The sequence below is a fragment of the Podarcis cretensis genome (genome assembly GCF_951804945.1).
Source record: "Podarcis cretensis genome assembly, chromosome: 11".
In the NCBI taxonomy this organism is placed as follows: domain Eukaryota; kingdom Metazoa; phylum Chordata; class Lepidosauria; order Squamata; family Lacertidae; genus Podarcis; species Podarcis cretensis.
Window position 1 is genome coordinate 28,312,093 of NC_137180.1, and position 18,030 is coordinate 28,330,122.

The window sequence follows — 18,030 nt, forward strand, 5'->3', positions numbered from 1 at the left end:
TAAACTAAAACCAACATTCTCCCATGAGACCAATAAGGAGGAGGAAACTGCATGGAAACGGCATCCATGCTAAGCCCAGTAATAACTTGCAGGTGGGAGGGAGATTGATAGAACATTATTTTACGGTACAGTTTTCATGTTAAAATGCTCATGCTGCTTTTGATAGATACGCATGATATATTACTTCCCTGAAAGTGAAAATACAATTCTTTCATGTATCATCTAAGGCAAAATTGCCTCTGGAGGTGTCCAGAAATACTGGCTGGCACATAGGAATTCTATTACTTAGGTTGAGGCTGCAATTCTTCAGGAAGCATTAACAGAAGAATTGCTAGAGATCCGGGTAACAACAGTGCCATTGCTTCTTGCTGTTCCAAAATCCATGTTGTAAAAAGAGCCCTTCATTTATTGAATCCCAGAACATTTCTTGTTTCACAGATTTAAGCATGCTTGCAGATCCCAATTCAGTTATTCTCAGGGTGCATTCAGACATGGGGAACATTGTGATAGTTTTCCTGATTATAGTGCTAGCACTTCTGTTCTGTTTTCTAACATTCCTTTCACACCGCAGTACCTGTTGTGTTGGTCTAAACCACCGAGCCTCTTTGGCAAGGCCAGCAGTTCGAATCCACATGACAGGATGAGTTCCCATTGCTTTGTCCCAGCTCCTGCCAACCTAGCAGTTCGAAAGCATACCGGCGCAAGTAGATAAATAGGTATTGTTACAGCGCAAAGGTAAACTGCATTTCTGTCTACTCTGGCTTCCATCAGGGTGTCCTGTTGCACCAGAAGTGGTTTAGTCATGCTGGCCACATGACCTGGAAAAGCTGTCTGTAGACAAATGCTGGCTCCCTCTGCCTGAAAGCAGAGATGAGAGCCGCATCCCATAGATGAATTTGACTGTACTTAACTGTCCAGGCATGTGAGCCCAAAGTTTCCACCTAGGCTGAAAGTTGTCTAATTAAAGCCTAGGATTTGACATTAGAATGTTAGTGTGTTTGAATTACTGTAATGAATGAGAGATTCATCCGTAGGGGAGGGGTCTGCAACAAATACTGGGCAGGTTGACAATTTCTAAGATGCCGACAGAATGAGATGTGATACAGCAGAAAGTGTTAGGGGTTAAGAGTCTTTTTCTGGGGATCTTCATTGTAGAAATAAATGCTTGTTAGTTGCCATTTATAATCTGCTTTCAGATTTGAAAAAAAGTAAATATTAGAATGGCAAAAAAAGAAAAAAAAGAGTTTATTTCTTTCACAAACTGCACGTGTCACCTTTGAGAACTGGGAAGCTAGATTTTAAAATGTGTTTGTTATGTACAATTTTTTATAATACGGGTTGTAGACAGCTATGTTTTACTCAGAGTAGACCTGTTGAAATTAAAAGCCCATAAGTACCTAAGGTCCATTAATTTCAATGAGTCTACTCTGAGTAAAAGTTCTTTGCTCACAATCCACAAATGTCATTTACAATCTCTCTGTTGCTTGCTCACATGTGACCTTTAAGACTCAACATCTAATACACCCAGGCAGAGGAGATACTGCAAATGTTTCTAGAAATTCCAGCAATAAAAATACAAAATTCATGTTCTCTGATTAACAGTTGAGTTAATTTTCCTTAGCCAGCTTGCTTCCGTAGATGAATTACATAACGGAAAGATATTTTATAGCACAATTTAGCCAAACTGGTGAATTTCCTGGAAGACCCAATAGAACTCAAGGAATTTTGCTAAATCTCCACATCAAACTAGTGGCCAAAAGCATCAGCTGTCAGCTGCTAATTCCTTTCCCTTTGATTCTTGCACTCCCCGGTGTACACGCTTATTCATGAGACTTCAGGAAACCCCTTTTGTCTCCATCTCCATGGAAGAAGCCATAAAGAGACTACTAAATAATTCATCATAGCCACCCACTTACCAGTATCTCACTAACCTAAGGCACTAAATGTCCTTGCTTACTAACACCATAAATATCTGTTCGCAGCTCTCTAGAGGAGGTTAGGTGCTCATGTTCCCATATAAGGCGGATATTGCATTCAGAAAACAAATTAGAGATAATTAGGGCTGCATCTCTCTTAATTATTCATTAATACATTTTATTTGCTAGGTCAGCTGATTCAAAATACAACCTCAGAATAAACGCCAGCAAAATTATACATAATATAGAAGATAGGCAAGACTTATATATCTTATAAGCTTTTTGTGCTATTTGCTTCTGAAGGAATAATAAACATCTTTTTTTCAAAATAATGTTAAGGTTATTCAAAAACTAAATATAAAGTTGATTTTATACCAAAAAAGTAACTGCATACAGAGAAACACCACCCCATATACTTCCCCATCTCCTCCTTTCCAAAGCTTTCAAATCATGAAAGGCTTCTCTGACTAGTTTTCAAGGCCCCCTCAACCCACCCCATTCAGTAGGCTCCCTTAACCCCAGTAGAGCATTGGGGGAGAGTGGTCCTTGGGGAGGAGGGGGCAAAGAACTCGGCTTCCATCAGTCTTCTTATACACATTTACCTCTGGATCCATGGGTGTGTTAGAGTCTTGAGCCTACAGATTACTGCTACAAGCTTCCATAGTTAGACAATTTGTGGTTTCTAAAGTGTGTACAAAGGACTGTAACTGCTCTTCCCATTTATTGTTTATTTGCTTACTTATAACTTACTAGATATAGCCTCCATAGTGTTTGCAATCAATAAAGTAGGTTACATTGTCGATCCAAATTTGCTGTGATTATTTAATATGCAAGGGACATTTCTTGTCTTTCCTTAAAGGAAGATATTAGATGTGTAGTACAATCCAAACCATGGCTACTTGGGAGTGGGCCCAATTGTATTAAATGAAGAGCTTACTCTCAAGTAAAGGCTTCTGGCACTGCAGCCTTAATTATTTAAGATTCAATCAAAAAACAAATTAAAAACAGAACAGTGTGACTTTAATTCTACTTAAAATGCAAATAATGGCAGCTTAGTTATGAAGTTGCTAATAAAGCCTCAGCCACAATAAAGATAAAGTAAGGATAAATGGGGAAAATTAATTTCAAATGAGATTATTAAAGCCTTTTTTAGTTTTCTTCATTTGTTAGGGACCCAATTATCACATGGCTAATTAGACTACATTATAACACACTTTAAACAATGCCCAAAGATAATAATCTAATATAATGTCACACTCTATTGCCTCGGTGGGGGAAAGGAAAATTGCTTACCAATATGCTCATTTGGTCTCACTGGTTTGAGGACCAAAGAGAATCTTGCTGGAAAATTCTCAGGTTTGAAAGTTCCCTATCATCCCCTTTTCCTGAGCCACAATTGGCTTTCTCCTCCCATCAATCTCTATATAAAAAGGTGAAACAATAAAATTTCATATTTTTTTCCTGCTCAAGCTACTCCTTTCAGTGGCATCCCATTCCTTCAAGGGAAGAAGCTGTTGGAAGCACTTTGTCAGTTTAGATGTACATTTGAGTTTTTAGAACTGTTGAGACCATTCCAATGTTTGCTCTTTGACAGAAGCGCAAAACCGTTCTAGAGGTGTTGCCAGAGGGTGGAGGTGGGGGTGGTTGCTGCTACTGCTGTTTTGTTTTTGTTTTTTAAGGAAGTTTTCCTGCAATTCATACACCGTTTTCTAAAAAATATATAATTTGACAATGTTAAGAAAGGTTTCTATGTTTCCATAAATCACAGCAGGCAGGCATTGAGGTAAGAATGCTCAAAATTTCCTGTATATTCATTCAGAATTTTCGCCTACAGCAAGTTTAAATATGCTGCCACATGTTCAGCAACACAGATATCATTGAGAGGACACAACCTGTGCCTCATCTTCTCAAAATGTTTAGCCTAACAATGATATCAAATTCCCAGCAAGGAGGAGGATCCCTGAGCAGATCTAGTCCAATCACTGTCAATGGAGTACAGTGGTACCTCGCAAGACGAAAAGAATCCGTTCCGCGAGTCTCTTCGTCTTGTGGTTTTTTCGTCTTGCGAAGCAAGCCCATTAGCGGATTAGCGCTATTAGCAGCTTAGGGGCTTAGCGGATCAGCTGATAAGCGGCTTAGTGGATCAGCTGATAAGCGGCTTAGCGGATCAGCTGATAAGCGGCTTAGCGGATCAGCTGATAAGCGGCTTAGCGGATCAGCTGATAAGCGGCTTAGCGGCTTAGAAAAAGGGGGGAGGGGGGAAAACCGCAGGAACTCGCAAGACATTTTCGTCTTGCGAAGCAAGCCCATAGGAAATTCGTTTTGCGAAGCACCTCCAAAACAGAAAACCCTTTCGTCTAGCGGGTTTTCCGTCTTGCGAGGCATTCGTCTTGCGGGGCACCACTGTAGAATGAAAAACAAGTGAAAAAATCCAAGCACATGGGGTTGGGGTGGGTTCTGGTAACAAGAGGGCTGCTGCACTCAGGTCTCACTCGCGGGCTTCTGGTGGAATCTGGTTGGCACCTGTGCCACCAATGAACTAGATGGGCCTTTGGTCTGATCCACTTTTAACAAAGCTTTTTGAAAGTCTCTGTAAGCAATGTCAACTGGATCTCCTCTATCAACATGCTTGTTGCCTCTAAAAGATTGGTGAGGCCAAACCTACCCTTGTAGAAAGCATGGTAGCTCTGTTTCAGCAGAGCTCTGTTCTTTTATATGCCTTATAATCATATCTTTAACTACTGTTTCCACCATTTTTTCGCCCAAAAGAGGCATTAAGCTAACCAGCCTGTAAATGTCCTGGTTCTCCTCTGGATCCCATTTAAAAAAAAATAATTGTTATATTGGCCATTTTCCAATCCTCAATTCTGGCAGCTCATTTTAGCAACAAGTTACATACAGTGGTACCTTGGGTTAAGAACTTAATTCATTCTGGAGGTCCGTTCTTAACCTGAGGTACCACTTTAGCTAATGGAGCCTCCCGCCGCCGCCGCACGATTTCTGTTCTCACCCTGAAGCAAAGTTCTTAACCTGAGGTACTATTTCTGGGTTAGCAGGGTCTGTAACCTGAGGCATCTGTAACCTGAAGCATCTGTAACCTGAAGCATCTGTAACCCAAGGTACCACTGTATTGTTAAATGAGAAATTTCTGGCCATCTGAGTTCTTTAAGAACTCTCAGGTGGAAGTGATTTGTCAGTTTTCAGTTTGTCAATAAGGCCAGAAACGTCATCTCTTGTCACAACTATTTGCCTCAGTTCCTCAGACACCCTTTCTAAGGAAGTTAGTTCAGGGGTCTGCCCTAAATCTTCTGCTGTGAACACAGAGGCAAAACATTAATTTCATTTCTGTGCATTCTCATTTTCCTGCTTTAGCATTCCAACAGTAAACAAATGGCCACCACTACATCAGAAGGACTCTCTATTTGGAATCATACAGGAAATATAGGTGAACTTTAGCAGCAGCTGTAGGGAAAGGTAGAGCACCAGCTTATTCTCTTTGATGCTGGTTTAACTTTCTGTGTTCAGTAAAAAAAAACATTAACTGATGGTAGGTTGTTTGGTATCGACTTCTCTAACTGGCAGCTGTTCTCCTGTTCTACAGACAGGGATCCTTTGTTCAACATCAAATATGAGAGTGAGACCCCTTTCCACATCATACTGCCAATATGGAATCTGATGGAGCCTAGCTCCTTCCTGCATCACTGAGGAATTATGAGAAGCTCACACTTCATTGTGCCACTTTCTGGAAAGTCTCTGGTGTGAGTAGGAATAATCCCACAGTGGCTCCCAGGGTACACATGTAAGAACAGGTTTAAGTGAAGAATATATTTGGATGTATTTGCTTCTGTACATAGTGGTACATTTGCAAAAGATGCCCGTGCAATATTATGAATTGATGATAACTACAAGATACCAACAAATTTATTTTATTTTCTGCCTGAAAAGAATGGGGAGGGGACGACACTTTCCACCTCCATCGAATAAACAGGAATGAAGTATGAATAAGAGCCAGAGGCAGACTAGAACTTGATTATACATAACTAGGAGAACGTAGCATTTTGGCTAGCATTTAAAATTGTTCTGAAACCATCCCTCTCCAGCCTGCCAAGCACAACACTCACCCAAGGTGCTGAAGGTACCAGAAGCGTCAAAGTGAGCAAATCATTGCAACATTCCTCCACAGACTGCTGACACTGAGTTGCATGATTTATCAGCTGAGCATAAACAGCAGTTGGTAGGATGTGCTGAGCTGCCTCAGAGGACATCTGTCCTGGGGCAAGAACAAAACCCAGATTTTGCCTCATGGCAAGCAGGTGTCTCCGCAGCTTGCTAAGTTTTCCTTCAAGAGCGCTCTGCGAAAACAAGAAAGGTTAAGACGAGAAATGGTAAACATTGAGGAAAGAAAAACAAGTTAAACATGCCAGGTGAAAGGGCACATGCCCTCACTAGGTACCTGCAAGGCACCTCAGTGGGTAGGCTGACATTTCCAAAACAATCACTTGGGAACTGTAGTGGAGACGTCAAACCCCAGGCATTCCTCTGCCGTTCCCCCCGCCCTTCCAAGCCATCTGTGGAAAACATGTGTTGAGGGGGCATGATCTGACAAAGCATGAAACACAACAAATTGCCAGAATTCTAGCTTCTTAAAACAAATAAAAAAACAGAGATCAAAGCTACCCTCCAAACAGGGCTGATTGTTTTTCCAAAAGAACAGCTCAGAGCTAGAGTAGTAAAAAGGATTTTTTGGAGAGGGTGAGGGAATCAAACTTCTAAACAGAGTATTAGAAAACCATAAACAAGCCAATGTTTATCTTCTACCTACCACAGAATCCTGTGTCCTTTTCCTGTTTAAACCTTTAGCCAGCTGTATTTGCCATTTATTGAACAGCATGTTTTCATTTAGTATAGACTAAGAATTCACTGCTAAGATCAAGTGCTCATTTTGAAGCAATTAGCATAAAAAGATTAAAATGTATAAATGCTAAGGTAAAGAAGAAGAATGTGCAGTTGTACTGCCAAATAACACCCCCAAATAAGACTGGTATACATTCTGCGAATATTCACATATTTTAAAGAATTTGCCAAGACAAAAAACATTTGGATGCAAGTGTTCATGCAAATTTCTTCATAACACACACAGCATCTTGAATATGAGCTGTTTCTCTCATCTTTTATGTACAGCTTTGAATACTTCATTTTCATTCAGCACTTATCTGATGCTTCTAACTGTTACACATGATTATGCATTTCGCAGCTGATGTTGTTCTAAACTTCATATAAGCGACAACTTCAAATGAAAAATAGGTTTTTAATTCATGGATACTTTGCACACAGGTGTGTGTGTGCACACACTTACAAACAGAAAGGAAGTAGTTATAGTCATTTTGCTTCCAAAGGGAAACCAGGCATCAGCAAAAACCTCAGGTTCTACAGAATTAAAAAGTAGCTCATCCCAGTTACTCTAGTCCCTTGCAGATAAGAGTACAAAGCATTTACAACATCCTGAGGTTGCCTATATACAATTTTCCATCCCTCTGGAAGTAAGCGAGCATATCTCTTTGCATGGCACTCCTGAGCAGAAGAACAACCAACAGAAACTCACAGGGAGAGAACAAATTACATGCTAGGTTTGGTAACCCTCTGACATATCATCTCTGAACTGCATATAAGTACCAGTTGAGTTTAGAGATACAAATTCAAGCTTAAGTTCTGTAAAGTCATACATAAATTGGCTCCACTGAAATCGAAGTAATTCCTGAACACAACTGTAAACCTCATTTTATCTCAGCTCTTTACAGAAGATATGAAGGCAGGATGAAACCTAGCTTTTGTCCGCCCTCAGTCCTTCTCTCCTGGCAACTGCTACCCAGATCTGAGAAGAAATAGAAGCAAAAAGGAGTGTGTGCTGATGGGAAAGTGTCAGAGATGTGGGGAAGGCTCAATTTTAGATGCAGAGTCAAAACTTGAACTGTAGGCAAAGACTCTCTGTTCACTTCTGGGCAGCTAATGAGTCACAACAGCTGATCGTCAACACAATAGCTAACAGAGGAACCTGTGTGTGTTGCATAGGATCCTGTAGCTTACTTAGGGTGTGAGGTCAGTGCATGTGTAACACTGACCAGGTCATTGTCACTGGGTGCAAACTAAGCATGCATTCTAGAGCACATCCCACACTACCCAGTGGATGATTACAGTGATAAGCAAGCTGTCGAGTATGGAAGCTTATCTGTCTTTACTGACCTTCTCACTAAGGCACCTCACTAAGGAGCCCCTGATAAGCCCTCTAAGGAACTTTGAGGTTTTCCAGTACACAGCTTGAACATCACAATCTGATATCTGAATTTAAGTTTTTTTCTGTCCTCTAATGCTTTTAAAATTCCAAGTACTTGACAATCAACGGTGTCCCATTTAAAGAGCACTCAGTTATTTAGTAACTTCTGTAAAACACCTGAACAGGGAAAGATTGTTCCAGACTTTGCAATCTGTAATGGATAAAGAGTACTTTGTACGATATTTCTGCATTTTAAAAAATACTATTAGTATTTTTGAAAGCATTACAGTATATATAAGCTTTACACTAATTTGAAGACTAAGTATCTGACACTTCTATTATTATTTTGCTCAAGTATCCTTGATTTTCATATTCTTGATATGATCATATTTTTCATGGTGTCCTTCCATTGTCTATGGTTTTCAGTGAATGCTTCTCTTTCTCTAGACGGGATTGTGCATACCAAACAAACAGGGAAACTTATCCAGTTGTTGAATGAATCTTTATTTGCGTCAGCCATTGGGCCATAGCAATAAAACAACAATACAATATAGACAAATAAAAGTCAATTATCTAAAATACATTTTAGGTTTTGAATCAATAGTCAAATAGTGGATCTTATTCTAATTGCCTCAGCTAAAAACCTTCCAATCATACCTATTCAGATATGTCAAGCTGCCCTTGTAGGTTCAAGTAAGCACATAAGTATTAAGAAAACACCTGTTGTATTTATAGATGCTTGGAGGCTGTAGCCAAGTTCTCACTATATTACTGATTTCAGTATGTTCATGTCTGAGTGCACCTGGCTTTACAGTCTAGAGGTTGAGATATATGGCTGCTAAGAGGCTGCCTCTTCCCCTGTTCTCCTCAGTCAGTACAGCATGAGACTCTTGATCTCAGGGTCGGGGGTTTGAGCCCCATGTTGGGCAACAGATCCTTGCATTGCAGGGCATTGGACTAAATGACTCTTAGAATCCCTTCCAACTCTACACTTCAATTGATTCAATTGCTAGGCTCAGCAAGTTAGAATGAGAAGCCTACAAAGAAAAAATTCTCACTACCCAAAAGGGGGGGGGGGTCGCTGACTGATCATCAATTCCAAAATGTACATGTGTGCATACATTCCATTCCTCCCTGAGGTCCATCAAAGTCAAAAACAGATGATGGTCTGATGGGATGTTATGCATTGCTACAGCTAAAGTTATGTTTTGCGGTTGAGATAGCACCTGGAAGCCATCTCCAGGCTCTCTGACAAAGTGCATGATTTAGTAGTTGTATAAAGAAAATGAACCAAGGCATTCTGCAAAAGCAGTGTGAAACGTGTTTGTTTAAGCCAAGGGTAACCAAGGTTGTGTCCTCAATATGCTGTTGGGACTATACAACTCCCATCACCCCTTACCTTTAGCAGGATGGATGGGGCAGATGAGAGCTGGAATGCTACAACTTCTAGAGGGTGGACACCACAGCAACCACCATGATTTAATCATTTCCAGTTAGAATCAGGATAATCTAGATGTTTATATTTTAAATAATATCTTTGATTTTTTTAATTGTTGTGACACACCCTAAGCATGAGGGGCTGTACTTTCTAGAAACCTAGGCAATGTTAGAAATTATCTCGCTGTCCTCTGAAACACTTACATCATAGAATTGTAGAGTTGGAAAGGATGCTGAAGTCCCTGCATTTTATTCTAGTTCCTTCATTAAACATTGTGCTTTATTACTATTTTATTAACAAAGTCCTTCCCAAATAGTTCTAACTTAGTATGTCTCCATTCGCAGGGTTCCAGCTCTGGTTAAGTGGAGAAGGATGAGCAAATAGATTTAACCTTCAACTGACAGAAAAAAGCAACAATGGAGCATAATAAGCAGAACCACACTTGATCTACAAAGAACAAGTAGGAAAGGTTACCCAATCAAATCAGCTTTCATTAGCATCACAAAAGGTTTTTCAAGAGTTTCTAAATAACATCTAGTGTTGGCTCACCTATTTGAGCATATTTCACTCTAGTTGAAGGCTTCTTTTTTGAAGTTTCTCACTATATGATTTCAAACAAAGATCTAAGAGTTTCCATGTCAAAAGCTGCTCTTTCATGCCAAATGTTTCCAATAGCCAATTCTCACTACAGCTTCATTAGAGAAATTAAGCAAGTTTTATTTTTTTTACACAAGTGCCTGCATGAATTTGCCTTTTGCTTGTTAGCACGTTATCTCAAGAAAAGGGAAGTGTGTGTAATATTTATCGTGAAAAATAGGCACACGTTATCTCAAGAAAAGGGAAGTGTGTGTAATATTTATCGTGAAAAATAGGCACGACTGTACATGGAAAATAAATTACTCAGGCTAGAGAAAGTATTTTCCCTCTTTAAGAACATTTGCTGCCTTCTGTCCTTCTGAGAGCTGGAGAAGGTTTCATTCCATTATATGCACACATGGAACGAAATATGAGGGACTACACAGAGACCACAATGAAGAACTGCATATGCTTCTTGACTAACTCCAGCATGCACCTAAATAGCCTAATCTTTACATTGAAACAAGTTCCATTTAAATTAAAAGGATTTAAATTCAAGTACATGTGTTCATTATTACTGAGTTTCTACTGTTGGTCTAAAGATTTCACATTATCTTCAGAATTCTACTTAAGCAAGTACCACGCACCAGCCAGATTTGCAGGACACAGAGACTAAAATGAAAGGGGAAGTGTGAGAATTATTGATATGCTTTGGAAAAAGACTGAATGTAGCTCCCTTTGTGTTGCTGAAAGGTGACCTTTCCCCAGAACCAATTAAAATTATGAAATGCTCCGAGAATGTAAACCCGTATTTGTCATTGCCTTTAGCATGGCGCATTATAACAACTGTCATAGCAAACGGGGTTCTGATACCGGGGCTTTAATTGCAAAGCTTAATACATGTATGTTAATATGCAATGCAAGCACTTCTCAGCAGGTGTTCTATGTGATGAAGTTAGCTTCATGAATAATTCATCACAAGAGCCACTTCTGCCGAGATACAATTTGCAATGTTTTTCAAGTGAGATCAGTGAAAATCAGGAGCTGTCATTGCCAATTTGTTTCAGTCCAGATTCAGAAGGTCACACCCTTGACACAAAACAGAGGTTAGAAATGCCCTTTTCTTCTTTTACATGTCAGCCATCATATATACTTTTATTTCCACCCTTGCCTCCCTAGAACTTAGAATGCCTGGTATTATCTGGACAGTTCACACCAAAAAGAAAACCAAGCTCATGAAAAGCAGAGCTTTCTGTCAAATTTGAATAAATTTTCGCTTCTCCTGTTCGCAAACGTGTATTCCTGCTCTGAATCATGAAGTTAAACCAGATCCCAGAAACATCTTATATTTGGCCCAGTTCATTTATAATGTCAAGTTTGCATATTCCACCCTTCCCTCTCCCCTCTGGAGCAGCCACAGAGTGGAGATTGGAAGCATCCACTTTCTGTGATTTATCATTATGCCCATAGAGAATAAACTCTTGTTAGTGTAAACTACAGTTTACTTATAACAGGCCAGGATGAAATGATAGCTCAGGATTCCAGTGTTTCATTAAACCATAGTTGACGTTAAACGGGAAGCAGATGCTTGAAACCTTCACATGGTCACCCAGGAGGGAGTGTGTAAAAGCCTGAGACTCAAGCAAACACATCTGCATAACATGAAATTATGGTTTAGTGTTGCCTCCAAACAAGCTCATGCCATATTTAAATGGAGGATTCTACCTCATCTACCAGGTTTTTCTTATTTTGCTATTAAACAGTATTCACAACCTAGAGATACATTTCCAAAACCTGTTTAAATTTAGACATAAAATGTACAGTGGTACCTCGGGTTAAGTACTTAATTCGTTCCGGAGGTCCGTTCTTAACCTGAAACGGTTCTTAACCTGAGGCACCACTTCAGCTAATGGGGCCTCCTGCTGCCGCCCGGCCGCCGGAGCACGATTTCTGTTCTCATCCTGAAGCAAAGTTCTTAACCCAAGGTACAATTTCTGGGTTAGCGGAGTCTGTAAGCTGAAGCGTATGTAACCTGGAGCATATGTAACCCGAGGTACCACTGTATAGAGATACAAAAATTCTGAACGTCTTCACTGCGGAGAATAAGAGGGAAGCAGAAAAGAGTCACTTTGTGTCTCTTTTCTCATCTTCTGATTTGACTTGCACCAGTTCTTTATTTATACTTCTGTCAAGCATGTCTTTGTCCTCAGCCAGTGGTGGTAGTGTTCCTTTATGAAACCATTGCTCAGTGGTGGCTGATGAAATATGGCATGGCAAATCATCATCATCAACCTTTTATTCGACCGTCAGTCAGAAAATACAAATACAAATACGTTTATCAATACACAGTTAAAACATCCAGAAAGATTTTAGAGCTTAGCCAACACTAAAAAGGGCTAAACAGATAGCCTCATATCAATACAGTCAATTATGGTCTTGCGACGCTTAAAGGCTAAAAAAAGAAATTTGGCCACCAAAAAAGGTATAGCTCTAGTGACATTATTCAGCAAGTGTAAAACCTGGTTTTCTACGGGTAGGAAGCTAAGTTGACATAGGAGTGGGTCTATAAAATTTTGTCTAAGCTCTGCATGAGAAGGGCAAGTCAAGAAAATGTGTTCGGTGGACTTAGCCACACCAATAGCACAATGACAGGTTCTCTGGGCGTATGGTACTCCCCTGTACCTTCCCCACAATATCGCAGAGTCAAGGACATTTAATCTAGCCGCTGTAAGAAGTCTGCGGTATTCCACATAGTGGACTTCTGCAAGATAGGGGGCTGGTATGGTCCGATAAATCTGGTCCCCTAGGAACATCCCTGGTTTTACCTGGGCTATGGGCATGGCAAATATGGTTGAATCCAACACATCATACTTAACATCCCATTGTACACAAGAGCACACAAAAATCTTATCAGGCAACACTGTGGCAATAATTCAGAAAACAAAAGACTGTCAATATACAGACATTGATTTGGTGCCAAGCCAGTATAGAAGTTTATCATCACACTTGCAGCCCCAGAGCTACAATGAGAAATGCTCTTGAACAAGATGCCTAACTTACCCTCCTCCTGTCATGTGGTATCCAGCATATTCATGCTGACATCACAACAAGGTTCTGACTGGGATATCTAAAAGCAGATTATCTTTTTGTGTATTCTTTTGCACTTAGATATGTCTTGTACAGTAATAATGTAAAAAAGAGTTATACTAGCATAAGTCACTTTTTTTTGTTCTAGCCAAAATGTTATTCTGTAAAGGCAAATAGCTCTGCCTTTAATTGAGCATCCCTTGATGGAAATCAATATCCCCTCAAGTATACTTTTAATCATATGGGATTTTAGTCATTAACCAGTCTGAAAGTAAGAGGGGCAAATGATTCATACGAATGCTAATTAATTTTAATATTTTAAGGAATAAAAGAAGACAGTCAAAGTAAAAGTCAGGGAAGAAATGAAGCATTCTTCCTTGTATTTCAATTCATTAAGTCCTTACCACATATCTCAGATTTAAATTTTCTATTTTGCCATAGCAGACGTCCAAAAGGGTAATTGGCTGTGTAACAAGGTTCCCTCCCATAGTCCAAGGCAATGCAAGTTTTGACAGATCAGAAATCTGAAAAAGAGGGACAGTAGGAAATAATTTTTAAAACAGTTACATCGATTAAGTTTGTATTTCATAGCTAAACCCTCCCAAAGTTTAGTTCATCTCAATTTAGCTGAGCAAGCCCTGATGCCTCTCCAGCTCACAGGAGCCAGAAGAATGGGGTGAGGCTTCTTAAAAAGGTGCAGGCAGGCAGGCAGGAGTCTGAGACGGTGCTCGCCTGGAACCTTCTCTTCTCAGGCTCCTTGTGCCTGCCTGCCTGCTTACCCCCTTTGCCACCTGCATGCAATTTGAGCTGGTGCAATGTATTCCAGCTCAAATTGTCTGAAACCGGTATCGCGACCCTGAATACCATACTGGTTTCGGACAATTTACCAATATATCGCCCAGCTCCAATGGCAGCCAGAGAAGGTTGTGACCGAGGCCCGCTACAGATCGGCCAATGCATCAGGAGTATTGAATGCATAAAATAGGCCTGCACACAAGTCCTACCAAATGCTATACCCTTGGGTGTATGTCTGGGGTTATCAGAAGCAAGGCAGGAGCATCATGAGGGCATGGAATAGATCCAGGAATAGGTATCATCTGGTCTGGCCCTTTATAGTTAGAAGTTCCTGAACAAGTCCAAAGCTGTTGGATCGCTTCTTAAATATAAAAATCACCAACTTCCACTGCCCAAGTGCTTATTCCTAGCGGGGTGGGGACTGTTGCTGCTGTGGGTAGGCATACGGAGCATTGGTTTCTCAAGCTGTGTTTACCTGGCCAATGTAAGTGGAACATATGCTTCTATTGTGTTTTATTTTGCTTCTGCCTGCGGAACTGGAAATAGTTGTTATGTGACTGCATTACAGTCATTATGCTAGCCAGTATGCATCAGGGCAAGTGAAACTCAAACCTTGAAGACAACCACGTTGTCAAGTCAGAGCTGTAACCATGGCAACAGCCATGCTGCTTCAAAGGGAGAAAGAAAGACAAAATAATATATCTGATATACTATTATTGTAGAAAATAAAATAGGATTTAAAAGATGGTTAGATCAACTTCCTAAATTCATGGCAAAGTGTACTTTTTGTAACTAACAATTTTGATCACTTCATTATTATTTTTATTTAAAATTTCCCCCACCCAAACACACCATTGTAGGTTTGAGTATTTCCAAACTTAATATTTCCAACTGAGTCATATTCTCTATAGATCCACTGAAATAAATAGACTAACATCATAAGTCCATTGGTATCAATGGGTTTACTCTAAGCGTGGCTAATGTTGGATATCAGCCCTATTATGTGATAGGAAATAGGGCATGCTGTGTTTTTGTAGTACTTTTTCTTTGTAGACTCATTTAATAAAGTGGTATTTACTTTCAAACTTATTAGGATAATTTGTAACCTGCTAATCATCTTTACTACTGTCATTTTCCCACTAGGTCCACTGATGTCCATGCTGACTTTTTTGTTCTTTGATTTTATGAAAAATAAGAACTTCAGTAATGAAAATGCCTGTACATTTCTGTGACTAAAAACAGCATGTAGAAAATGCTTATACCCGATTTAAAAGTTCAGGCGAAGTAGCAGTAAAAAATGCTGCTATAAAGGAGAAAAATACAATATGGATGAACAGGTCTCAGAGAGGTTCAGCTGTGGGCGACAAGCAAGATAACCAGAGCTCACTGCAACAAAAATCAAGAGGATTTCTGTACCCCAGAAAAGCAAGGATATTGCCAAGCGCCAGTTATGAGGGTTGGGGAAAACTGCAGAAAGGCTGGGAGATGAAGGTGAAACCCAAAGATGTACTTTCAGCCAGCCCAGGAGTTTGGGCTTATCCAACTGATTTTTTACTTTTATTCTTTAAACAGCACCCCACCCAGACACCTGCCCACAATACAGGAACAAACTGCCTGCTTAATTCTTCATAGGAACTAGTTTCAAACCCTCCTGCGAGCTAGTACCATAGTTCTTTGGAACCCAAATGAGGTTCCAGTTGCTGCCTTCAAGACTGCCCACCTCAGGTTGCAACTGTGGCTATGCCACTGGCACTGCACCTCTTTCCATGGACCACTTGGGTCAAGAGAGGAGAGGAAAGAAGTCTTCAGAAGCTCTCTGCTTGCTCAGACCTACCCAGCCACAGGCTTTCACTCCTAATATACCGCATTCTGTGCACCAGTCTCCCCCCCCCCCCCCCGTCCTGTGTTGCTGACATTCTGTTACATCTGTACCAGACGTTCCTCTGAGCTCAGGTTTGAATAACTGTCTAATAACCAAGATAAAGATGCTCTCAGATTCTCAGCACATGGAACTACGTATATGTACATCACAAGAACAATTATATACAAATTAGTCCATAATCTAGCCTCTTCTTTTATGTATAGCTACATTTTTAAAAAAAAAAACACCTAAATTTAACATTCAAAGCACAGTTATCCTAGCCTACAGTTAATTAGTCTGGAGTTCTCTGTATCTCTCTATTATACATAAGCTAAAAATGTGTATCACCTTAATCATTTTCCATCCCACACTTCTGAAGAAAGACTGGCTTCTGTAAAATGATTTTATAGAATTTAATTTATTTCAGTTCTCACCATTTCCTATAGGCTCACTAACATCTACAGTCTCCATTTTCTTTTTCTAATTGAGTTTTTAGGGTGCATTTGAGATATGAGAGATTCTAATACACCGAGAAGTGATATTACACCAAATTAACCTACACAAGAACCACCAGGCATTTCCTGCTGCTTCTTGAAGAATTCAATTACTTTGACACAGACTATGAAAAAGTGATTTCCAGTATAGGACAAGAGTAAACTGAGCTGGGTTTCCTGAAAGAAATCTAGATTTTCTTTTTTAAAAACAACAACAGTTGTTCCTGCTTGATTGACAGCAGAGAAATGAAAATTTGTCAGGCTAGAAACGCTAAAGTTTATGTGTTGTACTATGATAAACTATAAAACTTTTAACAGGATAAAGCACAATGTAAGCAAGGAACTAAAATGGGCTCTCTCCAAAACCATTTCATAAGGCTAGCTAATTAAGATTTATATTAAAAATATTTCCTGTTTTTTTTCCTTCTGTATTCTTAATATATTTTTCTTTTCTTTACCACATTTCTATCCCTTCCTTTAAGACAGGAGCTGGGAATTTTTGACTCTCCAAATCTTATTGGCTACAGCCCCAATCATCCCTGACCATAGGCCATGCTGGCTGGAGCTGATGGGAGTTGTGATCCAACAATTCCTAGAGAGCCACAGGTTCCACACACCAAAGGTGTTTCTTGGAGCTGTGTATATGGCAGCTATCCAATTTCATCCTCAAAACAACCATAGTAGCCTAGGATGAGATAGTGATTGATCCCAGTCCACCCAACAAAAAATATTTATTTGCAAACTAATTTTCAGCCCTCTGGATCAAACCATAGTCTGGTAGTCTGGGCACAATGTCCAAACAGATGCCTATGGGAAGCCCACAAAGAGGACACTACAAAATGAATAGATTTCTTTTTGTATTTCCATGCTTGCAAGGACACTAGGCAAGATAATCCCCTATGTCTAGGTGTGCTGGATTATGGACTACATGCTCAGAAATGCAGTAAAGGGCAACTGAAATGATCAAGCAACTAGAGGAAAAAATTCAGCATTCAGCTGTTTCAGTTTGGCAAAAAAGGCAAGGTAAAGGAAACAGAATATTTATTTATAGACTGCTTAATGTAAAAGAATATAAAAACCTTTTAAGCAGCTTGAAATGGGAAAAGACAAATTTACGGAGGGTAAGGCTGTCAGTGGCTGCTAACCACATTGGCTATGTCCTCCCTCCACTGTTACGAGGCAGCCTGCCTTTGAATACCAGTTATTGGAGAGCATGAGCAGAAGAGTGTTTTTACAGCTCACTCTTTATTAATTATTATTATTATTAGTAGTAGTACTATACCACCCTTCATCTGCTCCAGAGGGTCAGGCAACCCTCCAGAACAACAGGGAGCTTCAGGGAGGAAGAGAGGTAGGGGAATTCCAGCTGGATGAGGGAAAGATAGGAAATCACACATTTAAAAAATCATTAACAATATACAAATATAAACCTGATGTTGTCATAACTCACCTGCTGGTTTCTTTGAAGTTTTAGTCTCATTGCTTCACATATCTCGATTACTTGAAGAAGTTCTGGACGTGGAATAGTTACTTCAGTTGCAGTTCCTTCAGCACTGAGAAAAAAACTATGTAAAGTACAATGCATTATTATA

The 18,030-nt window shown here is 39.8% G+C and overlaps 1 protein-coding gene across 6 annotated transcripts in view; it reads right to left on the bottom strand.

The window, feature by feature from the left end:
- The window catches only part of LOC307226667 (uncharacterized protein), a 51,477-nt gene that overhangs the window by 17,953 nt on the left and 15,494 nt on the right, over nt 1–18,030 (bottom strand). For all 6 annotated transcript variants that reach the window (XM_079995537.1, XM_079995534.1, XM_079995533.1 and 3 more), the window contains 3 exons: nt 17,889–18,003; nt 13,693–13,812; nt 6,038–6,268 (listed from right to left, as the gene is read on the bottom strand). In XM_079995537.1, the coding sequence (XP_079851663.1) occupies nt 6,038–6,268; nt 13,693–13,812; nt 17,889–18,003 (466 nt within the window). The remainder of the gene's footprint in view (nt 1–6,037; nt 6,269–13,692; nt 13,813–17,888; nt 18,004–18,030) is intronic.